Source organism: Anser brachyrhynchus (assembly GCF_964034855.1).
Source record: "Anser brachyrhynchus genome assembly, chromosome: 4".
In the NCBI taxonomy this organism is placed as follows: Eukaryota; Metazoa; Chordata; class Aves; order Anseriformes; family Anatidae; genus Anser; species Anser brachyrhynchus.
In genome coordinates, this window is record NC_137698.1 from 76,208,355 (window position 1) to 76,224,053 (window position 15,699).

At 54.8% G+C, this 15,699-nt stretch overlaps 1 protein-coding gene across 4 annotated transcripts in view; it reads left to right on the forward strand.

The window, feature by feature from the left end:
• Positions 1-15,699, forward strand: part of PTPRA (protein tyrosine phosphatase receptor type A) — a 101,160-nt gene that overhangs the window by 41,795 nt on the left and 43,666 nt on the right. For all 4 annotated transcript variants that reach the window (XM_080590104.1, XM_080590103.1, XM_080590106.1 and 1 more), the window contains one exon: positions 7,407-7,478. In XM_080590104.1, the coding sequence (XP_080446230.1) occupies positions 7,446-7,478 (33 nt within the window). In that variant the 5' untranslated portion in view covers positions 7,407-7,445. The remainder of the gene's footprint in view (positions 1-7,406; positions 7,479-15,699) is intronic.

The window sequence follows — 15,699 nt, forward strand, 5'->3', positions numbered from 1 at the left end:
CCTCTTGTATTCTTGCATCTTCAGTCCGAGGGGGATTATCGCGGCGGATTCGAGTGAAGCCCCACAGCTGCACGCAACGTCTGGGCCCACAGCTCGGCCGTAGGTTTTCCGTCTGTGCAGAGGTCCTGTCCCTGGCTTTTGGCTCTGGTTTCCATCCCCAGGCTTGACAGCGTGCATCCAGGGGTTACAGAGTTCCCAGGGTGGGAACAGCGCAGCATCCTTGTGCAGCATTGCGGGGACCTTGCTGCCGGCACCGTGAGTCCCGCGGGTTTCGTCCTGCCATCCCCAGCACCCCGCCGACAAAATTCTCCGGCAGAACTCTTGTGGCTTGCACAGGGAGCATGGTTTGGGGTCTCTGTCTGTCTCGGGGCGGGGGATTTGGGTGGTTTGGACCACAACATGTCTACGCTGGAAGCCCCCAAGCTGCATCCCCAGAAAGTTGCCCCATAACCCCTTTGTAACGTTTTGGGATCGAGGGGGCTGATGCCTTCAGACCCACAGGTGAAGGTTCCCTGCCATAATTCTCGCTCCGTGCCCTAATTCCCCAGATCCTCAGGTCCTCTGAGATCCCCTGGGTGTCTGCGCTGTTAGGCGGGTGCGTCCCCAACCTCTCCAATTTCCCCCACCCTAAAAGCCGCAGCAGAGCTAATGTTGGGACTGGGGAAAGGGTTGGTGCCTTGTGCTCGTGGAGTTACTCAGAGGGCAACCCCTATCACACGGGGGGTGATTCAAGCCAGTTATAAATAAATGCAAGCAAAACCAATTGGTGATGGTTCCTTGTCCTATAAAAAGCGGGTGGATGTACTCAAAAACCGCAGTTTGTTTTGACACTGGCTCTAAAATCGGAGCCTGACGGTCAAGCCCGGAGGTGGAAATCTTTCCCTTAACGCCCCGAAATTGTAGAGTGCGAGTGCCAGGAGCGAAAACCCTTCTTCCTTTGGCCTCAGCTGCTGTGGCTTAATTTTTTTTTTTCGCCGTTTCAGCTTGCCTTTCTGTCGAACCCTTATCCTGCACCGCCACAGCCTGCTGAGGGATCCGTCCGTCGTTAAATCGGAGCAGGATGTGCCGCGGAGGTGCTAACGGGGGGTCCAAATCAGCTCCGAGGACGGGGATAAAAGACGCGATGTGAAACCCTTCGCCCAGCAAAAAAAAGGTGCTGGGGAACTCGGGCGTTTATGACGGCCCTAAAGCAGCCCTCGCTTTCGGAGCAGCTCCGCCACAAGCTCTGAACTTGTGACCCGGAGGAGCACAGCACAATGTCCCGGCCGCGACAATGCCGTATTTATAGCCGGGGCTCAGAAACCCATCTGCGCGGAGGGACGAAGCACATCCTATCGCCGTCCGAAGCTTACAACCATTTTTAGAAATCTGGCTGGGGTTTCTTTTCTCGAGGCAGCTTCCTGGAGGGCTGCTCGGCTTCCCTGCCCCGCTCCTGCGTGCGAGAGGCTGCAGGAAATCACGGGAAGGGCTGAAAGCGCCGCCGGGCGAGCTGCTGCGCCGCGGGGACCTGCCTAAAACGCGCACTCCAGCGGCTGTGGCTCCGCTTGGCGGTCTGTGGGGTGGGCTTTGACAAAAGGATGGGGCCGTTTTGGGACGGGAACCTTTAGAAATGCTCGAATTTGCTGGCCCCTGGACCCCGTAAAGCCAAAAACTTTTTGCGGAGCAGGTTTCCGTCACGGCGCCGGGGATTTGGGAGGCGCTGTGGCACGCTGCAGCCTTGGCCCTGTCAGCCCGGCGTGTGTGTGGCAGGAGCAGCCCACGTTCTCGCTTCGTCGGGAATAGAAATCCCTGAATTCGAGAGCTGGCAGGGAAACAGCCAGCTGGGGCCGTGGGATTTTCCTCCAAAACATTTGGGGAATTGAGGGGCGAGAGGCGTAGCCGTCGGTTTGGCGCGTTCGTGCGCTCCAAAACCTTCCTGCAAAGGGAACCAGCACCGAGCCGCGGGCAGGAGCCGTGCCCAGGGAGGCTGACCGAGTCATGTGCATTTTTATCTTTCCTTCCTAAGTATTTGTATGTGTTCAGGAAGTCTCAAGAGGAAGAGGAATTAAAAGGTTGCAAACGTTTGGCTGAGCTGGAAACGAGAGCTCAGCTGCCGCGCTGCGCGTTGCCCTTCGGGCAATGCTCTCATCAGCCCTAACGTCCATGGCACAGAGCTCAGGGGTACCGTGCCGCCCCAAAATGCGTTCGGGTAGGGTCACAGCCTGTCTGAATATCTGCTAATACCCAAACTGGCTGTTAGCACCTCTCGTTTACGGCTCTGCCATCTCCCAGCGAGCACCCGCTGGGTTCCTGAGATGCGGCCCTCGGGGTCCGTGGCCACCCCTGCAGTGCCTTTGGTTTTCCCACCCCTCCCGGCGAATTTACAGACGATGCCTCTTTTCCTAAAGCTTTGCTGGGTCTCCTGGAGGGGTCTTCTGGCGTTTACCAACATTCGTGAGAAAGAGCGAGGTCCGAATTTGGCCAGCAGCAGGAGAGGACTGCCGTGTGCTGCTGCGTTGGGCATCGGTGCTGGGCTTCGTCCGTAGGAGCGGCGCCAGGAGGCAACGACACGGGGCTAAGCAAACACGAGGGCACCATTTCGGCGTGCACACGCAGATCTGGCAAGGAAAGGAAGGCAGAAATGTTTGCCGAGGGAAACGGTCTCGTTACGCACAGAGCCTTTTCTTTGGGTGTTTGTTTCCCCCGCCTCGCTCGGGGCGCGTAATGGAGTTTGGAGGGTTCGAGCCCTTGGGGTTTATCTCGGGGTGTGTCGGTGCTACAGCCTCTTATCAGGTGTGCGGCGGCGAGCTGAGCCGCACAAACAAAGCCCTCGCACAGAAGGTTGGGTGCCCCTTCCACATCATTTTGGGTTCCCCGTAATGCTGGGTTAACGTGTTTGGCCAGGGCTCGGTGTCTGCCCCGCGTTAGTTCAGGGCGGGATGCATCCACAGCGAGCGTGGGCACAGGAAAAGCGCCCGAAAAAGTGATTTTTGGAGAGGTTTAATAAAGGGTTGCTGGGGGAGGGAAGTCCTAGGGCGGGTGAGGACAGCTGGGTGGAGATGAAATACCGGGGGGGGGACGTACGGCAGTGCTGGCACCCAAGTGAAGGCGGCTGCGCGTCGGCTGCTGTGCCGAGAAGCGTGGTAAAGATTTAAAGATTTACCTTCTGCAAGCTGCTAGCTCGTTCGGGCGTCGGGGAGGCAGCCAGGCGCTTTCTTCCCCCCGCCCCCCCCCCCGATCATTTAGCTCTGCCATGCTTTGTGCTCGGCCGAGAGGAGCAACATCACCGGGCAGAGCCGCGAGGAGTCCCGGCGCTCGCCGCGGTCGTGCCTGCGCGGTGGCAGCTCCTGCACGGGAAACATGCAGGTATTAGAAGGGTTTGTCTGTTGTTTTTTTTTTTTATTTTTACAAGAAAGGAGATAACGATTGGATGCTGTCCCGTTTCAGGGCAGCAATTGTTTGCCAGACTTGAATTGCAGGAATTGCCGTGGTGGGTCGGGGCGGCGGCGGGTGCCGGGAGCTCAGCGCCGGCAGGGGCTGGCCCAGGTCTCCAGGTTGGGCTCCATTAGAAGCAATTAAAGAAATTGTTCATGACGGAAACAAAACCCCATTGCTTTTATGCTTTAAGGGGAACTGAGGAATCGTTTTTTTGGACCTGTCTTTTGAAATCTTACTGTGTTCTGTTCCTAGCAGCTTCCAGCTGATGGTGCAGGCAGCGCCTGTTTTGTGTTTGCCTTTTTTGAACCGATTTATTTTGGCAAGTCTCCGGGCAAACCCTTTAGCGTATATCTTTGGCTCAGCCGCCACCCCAAGCTAACGGGCTGGGGGCAGACCCAAGCTAATTGTCACCCAGGGGTGGGGAGAAGAGCTGTCCGAGTGCCCGACACTGCTGCTGAGCCAAGGGATTCTGCATCTGGGGCGCTTGGGAAGCTCCGGCAGTCAGGGTGCTGCTGCTGGACCGTGCCAGGAGCCGTAGCACTTCGTGGAGAGGCAGAGATGAGTTTGCTTTTGCTGCTGAACTACTGGTAAAGATGGAAAAAAAAATTAAAAAAAGGCCCCAACTCATCAGCTCCTGCTCAAGGGCGTGCGTCGAGCTGGGGAGCTGGAGAGGGGCCCCGGCCGGTTTGTTGGCTGAGCACTCACAGCGCTGCCTCTTGGTTATCTTCGTTAGTGCCTCGCTAATTGCTTTGGCAGTGCGCTTCTGCTCGTGGAGTCCCCCAGTTCCAGCCTGCCACCCCGCTGTCCTTTTAGGATTTCCCCCCTCCGAGGCAGCCCTTGCTTTCGCATCCCTGCGATAACTCGTTTCTGTTCCTGCTTCCTTTGCCGCAGGTCAGTTGGGGTTTGCTCGCCGTGCCTGGATGCAAGCAGCGTTTGAGGCTCTGATCATCGCTCCTCCGGGTGCTTCCACGGGATTTGTGTCGGGGTCTCGGGTCTCTGCCTCTGTATCGCGGATGTGCAGCTTCTGGGTGCTCCAAAACCATCCTCTGATATTTATCCCATCAAAGCGGCGAAGGGGTGCGGGAGTGCAGGAACGCTGAGGCTGAAAGCCTTTAAAAACCTTTCACTCAGGCTTCCCTTCCTGGGCTGCTTTGGTATTTAGGCCCCGCTACTCTCTGAAAATTCAGCATTTGATGTTTTTAAGCACTTTTAGCGGTGGGTCAGTGCTCGGGGCTCTTCTGCAGCGCGTTTTTTAGCCAGGCAGAGTGCCAGCACGACTGTCAGAGGAAACACTCCTGGCTGCATCCCGGAGAACAGACCGAGCTCGGGTTCCCTCTGAAGTGAGAGAGAGCCCGAGTCCCCCAGGTAGGATATTTCATTGTAACGATCCTCTTTGGCAGCTAAATTGGCGAGAGGTTCTGGTAGGGAAATGGAAAGAGCTGAGGAGCTGCCCCGGTGCTGGCCGGGCAGGAGCAGAGCCACCCTCGGCAGCTCCCGTCCTGCTGGGGATGCCTTGCTTCTTTGGGGCAGGGCAGATAATTAAAGCACAGGGGATTTGAGTCTCCTACCCTTTATTATTTTCCTTGTGCGTATCAGTGGTTGCGCCCTGGTGGTTTATTTTCCGGGCAGCCTCTCCCTGTCTCCGTAAATCAGCCGGTGGGGGCTCGGGGGAGATGTGTAGGAAGGGGAATTAGAGCTTCGGGCAGTGCCAGCGGTCCCGGCAGGTCTCCTGCCCCTTTTTGGTGAAACATCAGGTTGCAGACATGCTCGGCCCATCTAAACCAGCGCAACCACACCTGATTTACGCTCAGATTGTCCTGATTTATGCGCGTTGATACGTGCGATTAAACCAAGCGCGGAGGGAAGCGGGTCTGCTTTCAACCCAAGTGTAAAGCTGCCCACGCCACGCTGCGTCTGAAGCATCCAAAATTTGTGCTTTGTTACCAAAACGTTAATTTCCCTGTCGGTTTGCCCCCGAAGCTCTGGCAGCACGAAGGGGCGCGCGGCAGGAATAACTCGCGGCAGGAGGCAGGAGAATAAAAGCTCCCTGGACCGAGATTTGTAGGGATTAGAGGCAGCTTCGATTTCCCTGGAAACACTTGGCTTCCAGGTGGATTACGCGGGCGGTGGGATTTGCTCTGTCTAGCCAACTAATACCTGGCTTACCGCTCCCTTAATTATTTTAATAAGAGACGGAGCAGCCCGATAACCGTAAGCCACCTTTGTCAACCCCAGCTGAGCGGGGAGCGGATCTGGAGCATTTCAGCGTTTTGTAGCCTTAATGTCCTGCAGTAACAAACCCGTTGGAGTCGTCTCGAGCCCCAGCATGTGCTGCAAACCCCAAAGCGCTTTGTAAACGGGGTTCTTTGATAGCTGCCCTCCTAGTTCCTGAACCTGTATTTTGCATGGATGGAGCCGCAGTGAGCTTGCAAACCCCCAGCTCTTCCTCTCCTACTTGCGCGTTTCCAGAAACACGCGGCCAATTCGCCTGGCTTCTTAGCAAGAAAACGTTCCTCCAGTGAATCTAAAATAGGAGAGCACGCAGTAAACTTTTCCTTCACCTGCCCTCATTGCTTGCAAGGTGTGCAGAGGGATCTCGAAGCTTGCGGCGTTGGCTGGGAGATGTTTGGCTGCTGAGTCCCCGGGACTCTCTCGTAGCTGAAGCCCCTCCTCGAGCAGCTTTGTGTTGCTGTGTTCTCCAGAAATGCTTGGATTGCATCAGTGTTGGGTTTCCTGATGCTCTGGGAACTGGAAAACTGAATTTTGGCCGTAGAAAACGGAAGCTCTTTCCTAAAGCCATAGTATCTTCCTTGCTGTTGATGTGCCCTAACAGAGAACGGGTTTCCCTGCCTGAACTGTCTCCATCCGAACGTACCCATAAATAACGTACACGCTAACGCTGACACCTACAAATAACCGCTACAGACGGTAACGGTGCCATTCTCAAGGTGGGCTGTCATGCGTTTGCCCTTTGGCCATCAGTATTCTCGTGTTTGTACCACGAGGAGGTGTTTGTGCAGGTACCCCCCTGGGCTCCCAGCCCGTCGGAAGGAGCCAGGTGCCCAACAGGAATCCCCTTCTGCTGCTCCGGTTTTACGGCCACCTCACTCCAGCTTTCGTTCTGGCTTTGCATTTGATTTTTTATTATTATTACCCCCCAGCGTAGGTTTTTCCTGCGGCACCATGTCAGCTTCCTCCTGGAAGGCGATGGGAGCGCCCGCCGCGTGCGTTGCGCTCCAAACTTTGCAAAAACTTTGTGTTTTTTCTTTTTTTTTGCAAAACGGCTTCGTCGATTCTCTTTCAGCTCCCGGATGGCATTAATAACCGGGGAAGGGCAGCCTTTGTCCTGGCACCGCTTCCTAAAGCTGGAAATGCCACGGCCTCAGATTTTTCACGAGCTCATCGGTGCCGCCCAAGGCTGTGACTGAACCTGGCAGCTTTGTGCACGGATGGATAAATTGCCCGTGAAAATACTGACAGCGGAGCTGCTTATGGAAACTTTGCGGTTTGGGCCAAACCTGCCTTTGAAGAGCTGGTGTAGGTCCGCAATGGGTTGGGAGGGAGAACTGTAGGCTGCACTTGACCCTACAGCCAAAGTCTGCATCCTGAGGGGCTTGGATCTGGGGAACCACGGTGGCGTGTGGCCATCACAAGCCGTGGGGATGGATTTGGGGTTTGCTGGCCTCCGTGCTTGGGTGGGAAAAATGAACAAATACAGAACTGCTTCGACGCCTATCCCCGCTGCCCTGGGTGAATGCACACTCGTACGGAGCCACGAACACGATATCTCTCCTTTTTCTAGCTTTGGTTTTCAAAATCATCACTTTTTATTCCTTCTGCCTCCAAGCATGTCTCAATAACAAAAACGAGTGTTTTGCGTGTAGGTAAAACAGCGTGGAATTGCCTTGCAGTGGAAATTCTGTTGTGCAAAGACGTCGCCGAATTGTAACTGCTTGGTTTTAAAAGCTCTTTTTTTGGTTTGTTTGCAGGGGGCACCGCTGGAAGAACCTTTATGGGCTCCTAATGACATGCAGGTGGATGATTTACTGACGATAATTAAGGTAGGAAGAAGCGTTGTGAATTTTGGCCTCTCGGAATTTGCCCTCTCCTTGAAATAAATCCCAGCTCGCCAGCGGCAGGCCGCTCGTCGCTATTTTAGGGTTCAGTACACAGCCACGGCAATACGGAGGGGCGTTAAGGCATTACATCCTTGTCTCGGAGCAGAGCGTCCCTTTAAACACAGGGGAAGGGAAATCTTATTTAAGAATTACCTGGGAACGTAGCTAAGTGGAAAAAATCTTACTTCCTCCCCCAAAGGATAATGCGGGCTCTGTTGGCGTAGGGTTGGAAGGGGCACGGCTCCTGTTTGAGAGCGCTCAGCACAGGGATTTTTTTGTTCTGCAGAAGCCTCGTGGTTGAGTTGGAACTCAGGTTCTAGCTTGCCGTTTCCCCCCCCCCAAAAAAAAACAAAAAAAACCCTAAAAATATATTCTGTTAGTTTATTTTTGCCAGCTTGAACTTCTGTGGAAAGCTGGTCCATCTCCAGGTGCGGTAAGGGAGTACTCAGTTCTCGGTGAATGAAACGGAGGAAAATCCCTGCTGTTAAAAGCACTGAGCTGTTGCACAACACTGGGAAAGAAAACCCAAGTGTGCACGGAGCTAAAAAGAAGCAGTTTTGGCAATCTCTGCTTGAGAACCTGGGGTCTGGCCTTGCTGAGGCTGGCTGCGGAGCGCGTCGGGGTGCTGGAGGGCACTGTTTTGGCACCTAAATGTGAGCCGACCTTTCCAGTGGGTAAAAAAGTCCCGAGAGGGTCTTCAGGAGCTGGAGGAAGGGATTTCTGGTGCTTCAGAGGTTACGGGTGGGTTCCCGCGGCATCTCCCTTGGCTCCTGCTCTGGGTTTCCTGCCCTGGGGCTCACGTGGGCACCCACGGCTCCTTCGCTCCCTCTGCATTTTGGTGTGTCTTTACCATGGGGACACCCCTTTAGCTGGCTCTACACAAGCCTCCTGACAGTACATAACGCTTCAGGACCCTCCATGTACACCTGAGCTCTTAAAACATTTGGGTTGGGCAGCTTGGAAGGGTTCCAGGCTCTGAGTTCCCACCACGGTGGCAAACACCCCAAACCCAGCAACATTTTGGGGGACGCTTGGGAGCCCAGGTGGGACCAACGCCACGAGCAGGATTTTGTTCTCACATTTTTGGGGCTGTAAATGTTTAAGAAAGTCTTCCGAGTGAGTGCAGGGTGTGTTACATCTCTATATATCTCTGGCCCTCTAACACAGGCGTTACTTTATGTCGCGGTTGGGGTTTACGCTTCCGTTTAGCACCACTGGAATTAGTGGTTTGCTCGGGGTTTGGCGGTGCTGGATAGCTTACCGGCAGAGGAATTGCGGGGAGAGGGGGAAATTCAAGCCGTAACAAGAGCAAATTCTTTTAATGCAGGCTTATGGATCTCAAATGTATCTGTACTTTCTGTTTGGCTTGCGATAAGATGCACTACTGCGGAATTTGCTCGGAGCAGGGATTTGCATGAATTACCATTTCTTACAAAACGAACATCTGTGCGAGCCTTCTCCCTGCGCTCCACGAGCACCCATGGGTGTTTTGCAAGGTTTGTGCGCCTGGGGGACAGCACACAGCAGCTGAAATTTGGGGGAAAACTCCTTCCATCTGGGGCGGACGGGGCCGTGTGACAGCATCCTGATGCCCGTGATCATTTTCTCTGCTGGCCTGTTTCCTTCTCATCAGGATTTTCCGTCTCGGCGCGATTTTGAAAAAGCCACGCTCCCGGTTATGGGGAGAACCTGGGACAGTTGTGTTTGACCTTTGTGAGGTTCAGCTCCGTGGCTGGGAGGAGTAAGTCCATCAACAGCAGGAACTACAGCCCGAAATCTGTAGAAGATAGGCGTAAACACCCATTAGGGATGGCCTCTTGATTTTGCACTTAGAGCGTTTCATTTGAAGGGTTTTACGTTCTCTTAGAGAGATCTTCCTGTAAATTACTAATTAAGCAAATTAGCTACAGTGCCATCAGTCTGTCTTCAAAAAGCGAGAAATTGACGTTTCAAAGAAACCTTCAAGCTTGCAGCCTCGAATTATCCAATATTTAAAATTACGATGTCTCGTAGGAATAGGAAGAGCTATGAAAGGATCACTTGAAGCTTGGGTGGCTTAAAACCAGGCTTCACGTAAAGAGGTCGGCTTAGTATTTTAGCTCAGAATTCTGAATGGATGCTAAATCCATCATCGTCACTTAAAATTTGACTAAACTTGCTGGTATTAAATAATTAGCTGATAATCCTTCATTTTCCTAGACAGTAGGAAAGTAGACCGTAGAAAGGATGAACGCGTTAGGCTGTTCGTCTAAAAGGCTTTGTCTAGAATGTACCTGTTTACTCAAAAACTGCCTTTGATAGGGGAAAAAGGAGAGTTTCTTCCTTTAGGAGATCAATTCAGCGTGTCATGCAGAGGTGTGGGAGATGAGGCTGGTGGTGCACACGTGGTCCCACCGCTCGCATCTGCGGCGTTGGGTTGGGAAGAGCGCCGCGGCACGCCCAAAGCAAGAGGCTGGACGTGCAGACCTCGAAGGTCTTTTCCCACCGAGATGGTTCTGTGATGAGTAATGGTTCGCTACCGCAGACACAGCTGGGCTGTGTGCGTTTGTGGGGTTTTTGAGCGGGTTAGAAGTTCAGGTTGAGCGGTGAGCTGCTCAAAAGGGGGTTGGCGACAGTCATATCGACACCGGTGCTGCGCGGAGCGCCTGCTGCGACGTTTTGTTGAGGGTGGGGGTACTAAAACCACATTTCTTCTTCCAAGAAAGTCCAGCAGAAGCTGCTCACCTCCTCCAGATCATCCCTGTCCTTCCCTGAGCCTTTCCCAGCCGCGTTGCCAGCGTCCTTCGGGAGGTGGGGAGCGAGGCGCCGTGCCCTGGGGCGTTGCGCGATACTCAACGCGTGTGGTTTTCTTCTCGCCGTCTCCAGCGGCGCTGATCACCAAGACGATGTTTTCAGCGCTACCCACAATAACTGAAAGATCTTTCTTGGCAGATAATAGTCGGTAATTGTGGTTGGCTCGCTCCGCTGGTATGCGTTCCCTTATTAACTTGAAATTTAATTTGTTGTTGGAGCGCTGCTGCTGCTGCAAGGGAGGCTGCGCGGAGGCACCGGCTGCCCTCGGAGGGGACCGAGGAGATTTCCAGGAGCCACTCTGAAAGGTAAACTCCTCAGGAAGACCATTTTGTGCCATCGCTTCGTCCTCTCACTGATCACACGGCAGCTGGGAGCAAACTGCAGAAGAAGCAAGGAGGAGATGACCCAACCCTGTCACCACGTCCCTTCGCCATGCGTCCGGTGGCCGGGAAGACCTTGGTTCTTCTGCAGAGGTCTTCGCCCTGGTGGCTTCTGTTTCGGATGGTGGCCAAGCTGAGAAAGGCTTTTCACCCCACTTAGAAGATTGATTTTGATCTTAGAGGGTACAGTTTTGATCAAAGCTGGTGGTGGCTGTACTCCTTGTCAAAGTTTTAAAGGCCGCTCTCACATTTTGGCTTTTGCTAACGTGCGGGTTGAGCCCTGGGGGACATTTCAGACCCACAGAGGTTACCCTGAGACCAGAAATCGCAGATCTCTGGTGCTTGTGCTCCTGAGTCCTGCAGGCACTTCGGCTAGGCCTCTTCTCCATGAAGCTTCAGCCTTCCTCCTCGAACCTGACCTCACTGCTGCGAGCTGACCTCTTGGCCTGTTAGTGCCAAAACCACCCCGAGGTTTGGAGGACCCATTTCACAAACCATCGGCCCTGAGCACACATCGCTAGCGCTCGGGCTGAGGACTTGGATGAGACAACTGTCTACAGAAACCCCGCTGGGAAGCGTGCAGGGACCTGCTGGCCCTACCTGGAGCTGCTGTGTAGGAGCAAACACCTCCACCCTCTGTCTCACTGCTGGCAGCCGCCTCCCTCACCAGTAGGTTTTTTTCTGGTCCCTCGTTCTGCAGACAGGTTTCCCCTCGCAGGTCTTTAGGAAGACCTAATTTTTACGCCGCCTGCAGCCCGTGTGCTAATTCAGCGTAACGATCAGTGCAGAGAAATCTTGAAACAGGTGATTTTTTTTAATTTTTTTTTTTGCAATATGGTCTTGAAAAACTGCTGGCAGCAACTGCTGTACCTGGCACCTGAGCGGGACGGGAAGCTGCACCAGGCTGGGGGTTGCAGGGTGTAGCAACCACAGCCCAAACTTTCAGGAGGCTTGCAGCTGCCGTCTGCATCCTGTGCTCAGCTTCTCGGTGGCGTTTACTTGCTGAGTTTTGAGGGTTTCCTCAACGTTGTGTCTGCGCTGAGATCAAGCGAGGCTAATTACAGTCACGTTTACGCCTAATGCTGGTGGAGCTGAATCTATAGGAATCTTTTTTTTCACGTCAGGGACTTCAGACACATCTCTGCTCTGGTTGCCTTTGGTCCCGCGAAGGGCTGAGCTGATCTGCGTCTCCTTGAAAAGAAAATACCCTTCAAATCATCGAATAACATACGAGGTGATTCAAATGTTTGCTTTCCCAGCTCAAACCAGATCTTTTTCTTACCGAGCCTCAGCGAAACCCGCGTTCCTCTGCGTGCACGGCGTTGGGTAACAGGGGTTGAGCGCCCGCTCCTTGCCAGCAGAGAGTTTATCTAGTCCTGGTGAGAACAATGGGAGGAGATGACAAGTCGAGGAAGTGAAAACACAGAAGGGAAGACGTTCGGACTCCTTAGTCATCGCGGGAGCCCGGGATGTGCCTCTAGGATGGAGCGGTGCGTGTTTCCTTTTATTTAAGTCACCTCTGTCCGCTCCTGCTCTTCCAGGGCGTCCTCGGTGCTGATGCTGGCTTTCCTTTCCCCCATCTCACCATCACAGGGGGGTGTTAACAGGTCAGGTCCCTGCTATCTGATGATAAAAAGCCAACAAAGAAGCGGAGCAGATGAAAGGTCTGTGGCAGGAAACCCCGAGCGTGCGTGGCTGTGGCCTCCGCGGGGCAAAGGAGGCTGCCAAACGTCAGCGCCTTTGCAGGGGGATTTGGAAACCCCGGGGGTGAACTAGGTGGCAGAAGTGCCTGCTAAATAATGCACGGAAAGGAAATTCAACCAGCCCTGCTTTGGGTTTGTTGGTAAAGAGATGAGTGCGTTTATTTCATAGGCTGTTTAGTGACAGATTCGGGGCACCCTTCTGACGAACGCGGTCACAGCGCCGCGCGGAGAGGGCACCGAAGGCGGAGGGATCGACGAGAACATCCAGGTCCGCCTTATGCAAGCCGAAGGCCGTGAAATTACGGAGTCGCACCCACAGGTTTCCTGCCCCAGGACCTTGCGGCATGACGTAAAGCCCGCGGGGTGCTGAGCGATCCGTCCGACGGCTGAATGCGGGTCAGCAATGCGGCTCGACAGGTCCACGCCTACCGACACGGCTAGCTTCGCCTCTCTCGCTGTCTAGAGTGCATTTCTCGTGATGTCACTTACATGTTCTGTAGTCCAAATGCTCCAAGTTCACTGCTGAAAGTTAAATATATCAACCTACCGGGTCTTTCCAGCAGCGATACGCTGGAAACCCCCTGTCCTCAGGCTCACTTTCCTCTTTCACGAGGCGTCATCCCCCTTGACCGCTGCCCTTTCCTTTTAACATCGCTGTCTAAATCTTCTGTGGCTTCTGCCGTGATTAAAAAGAAAACAAAACTGACATACGCTGCAGGAATTTGGCAAGCAGCACGTGGAGCTCTGGCAGTTCCAGGCCGCGGTCGGGCGGCTTTGTCACACTTGTACGGCGCGCACGCATGAGCTGCTCGCGGGGAGGAACCGCCGAGGTCCGCGCTGCTCGCTCGGGGACCTGTTCCCTTTTCACACCGAGTCGTTTTTAGGGCAAATAGATAACCGTGGGGTTTTATATGAGGATGGAGACGGGGGATGGGGCAGGCTGGAGGCAGTACCCCCTGGAGGAGCGGTGTGTTCGCGGTGCCGCGATGTTCCACCCGTGATGGTCGGCGGTAGACGCGGTTTTCGGGAAGCAGGAGCTGGTAGCAGGTAAGCTGCTGCAGGTGGGGAGAGGCAGACGAGCTTTTGATGCGTAAATCCTCCGGTTCTGAGACAAAAACCTGCATCAGTCTTACAAGTAGAGCCAGTTGCTCTGAGCCTGGTCCAAGCGTGACAGCACCGAGACCGAGGACAGGCGGCTGGTACCTGCGGCGCCGAGGGATGCGCTCGCTGTGGAAAGAGGTAAATTATTCCTGGTGGATCGAGCAAGGATTATCCGGAGGCCACGGGGGAGGAAAGTGCTAAAGCGCTGCTCGGTTTTGGGTGACTGTTGCTCCACGGCTCGTGAATTTGACTCCCAGACTTGCTTTTTGAATGCAGCGTGTAGATGCCTGTCAAGGCTGGTGCTTTTGCAAGGTGTACACCTGCTCTCCTGCCCCTTCTCTGCTGTCCAGGTGCTTCTGTCCTGGGTCGGAGTTGGCTCTGGTGTCGTGGGGGAGCGGGTGGGATGCTGGCTGAAGCCTTCTGCATGTGGGGAAAAAAATATTTCAACCCATGGGGTTTTGCTGCTGCAGCGAGCATTTGCTTTGATGCGCCATTCAGCAAGGTCAGGGGGCTCCTTGGAGTGCTGGCAAGAGGGAAGGAGCTCTGCAGAGTAAAACGCTTCGTTAGGGATGGAGTTTATACTCCAAAACCATGCTTTATTTCTCCGTGGCTCTTCCCTTTCTCCACTGCAAAGTCCCCTGCGGGTGCAGCGTGCCGGTGTGCCCGCACCTCCCCCAGGAGATGCTGTGGGCAACCTCGGCTCTCACCTCGTGCCAAGCTCCGAGGAAGCACGAGGCCAAAGTGGTGGAGGTCTGCCAGCAGAAACGGACCTCGTCCTTAAAAAAAAAAGAAGAAAAACCACCAAAAACAAAAAAAGCCACCCCAAAATGTTAACGTGGACGGCTTTCAGTCCTGCAGAGGGGGTTGGAGAAGTGACCAAACTGAGCGAACAAAATCGTGCCGCTAGGGAAGCGAGGGGCACCCAAGCGCCGTAGCTGTTGCAAAAGCCTTTGTATCTGGGACAAACCAGTTCTGTGGATTAACTGCAGCTGCTCCTCCCCTGACGAGTGGATATTGCAGCACCTAAACCTCTGGCTGAGCTGCTGAGGTGCAGGGGGGCAGGAGCAGGAAGGGCTCTGCAGCCACAAACCGCTCGGGTTTTGTTACCGCCTGCTGCCGCGCGCCGCTCCTCCCCGCGGAGCAGCTCGGGGAGGGGATGCGGGCCCTGCCTAGGGAAAGGGAACCAGCTGGGGATGGGACGGCAAGAAGGATGACCCGAGGAAGGGCTGAAGCTTAGGAACGGGGTTGGGTTGGCCAGGAGAGGCCGGCCAGACCCCCTGGTGCTGGTGGGCAGGGGAGGCATTGCCGGGATGCTTTCGGTCGGTTTCGGATGGGCGCACGGCTGGAGCCGCTGGGGTTCACGGCTGGAGCTCTTCAGGGGTTCGGCCCCAGAGCAGGTGTGCCCGGGAAGGCACAGCTGAGCCTTGCCCGAAATTACAGTTGAAAAACCGTTCTGAGCCCGCCGTTGCAAGGGCTCACTGCCTTCAGCTGCGCGGGCGCCAACCGCGCGCTCAGGGCCGGCTCACCGACCCGTCGCCGCTTCTGCTAAAACTGGGAGCAGGGCAGCGGGCTCGGGTGCCAGAGGAGCCCATGGCACGTCGCTGGTGCTGCTCTGCCTCCTGCAGAGCTGTGAGGAGGCCGAGATCTGCTGGACGAGCGCTCACATACGCCTCACGAAGGTTTCTTTCCCCGGAGGACTGAGCACAGGAAAGGGATCTGCTGCTCAGCCGCCAGCCCAGCCCACGGGGTCGCAGCGATGCCCCAGCTCCCGACACAAGCCCTGGCTCGGGCGGGCACGCAGCCGGGTGCCCACGGGCACAGAAGCTCCCCGAGCACCCCAAAAGTCCCTGTCCATCATCCAGGTGCTCAGCAGAAGATGTTGGGTGGGCAACCCGCGTTCTCTTCTGCATTATCTGCTTCCAAACATCTCCCCGGTTCAATTTTATTTGCCCTTTAATAAAAGAAGACACTATCTGCTGGCCACTACTTTGCTCACCCCTCAGGCGGGTGTTTAAGAGTTTTCTGTTGTTATTAAAGTGCCTGTTTCTGTGCTTTCCGAACGATGTCAGCTGGCTGGAGGTGATGATTCATCTTCATCAACTGCTTAACCGAAAACGCTGTGAGGGTGGTGTGATGCAGGTCGTCACCGGCACACTCAGGATCACTTTTGGTCCCCATACCGTGGTT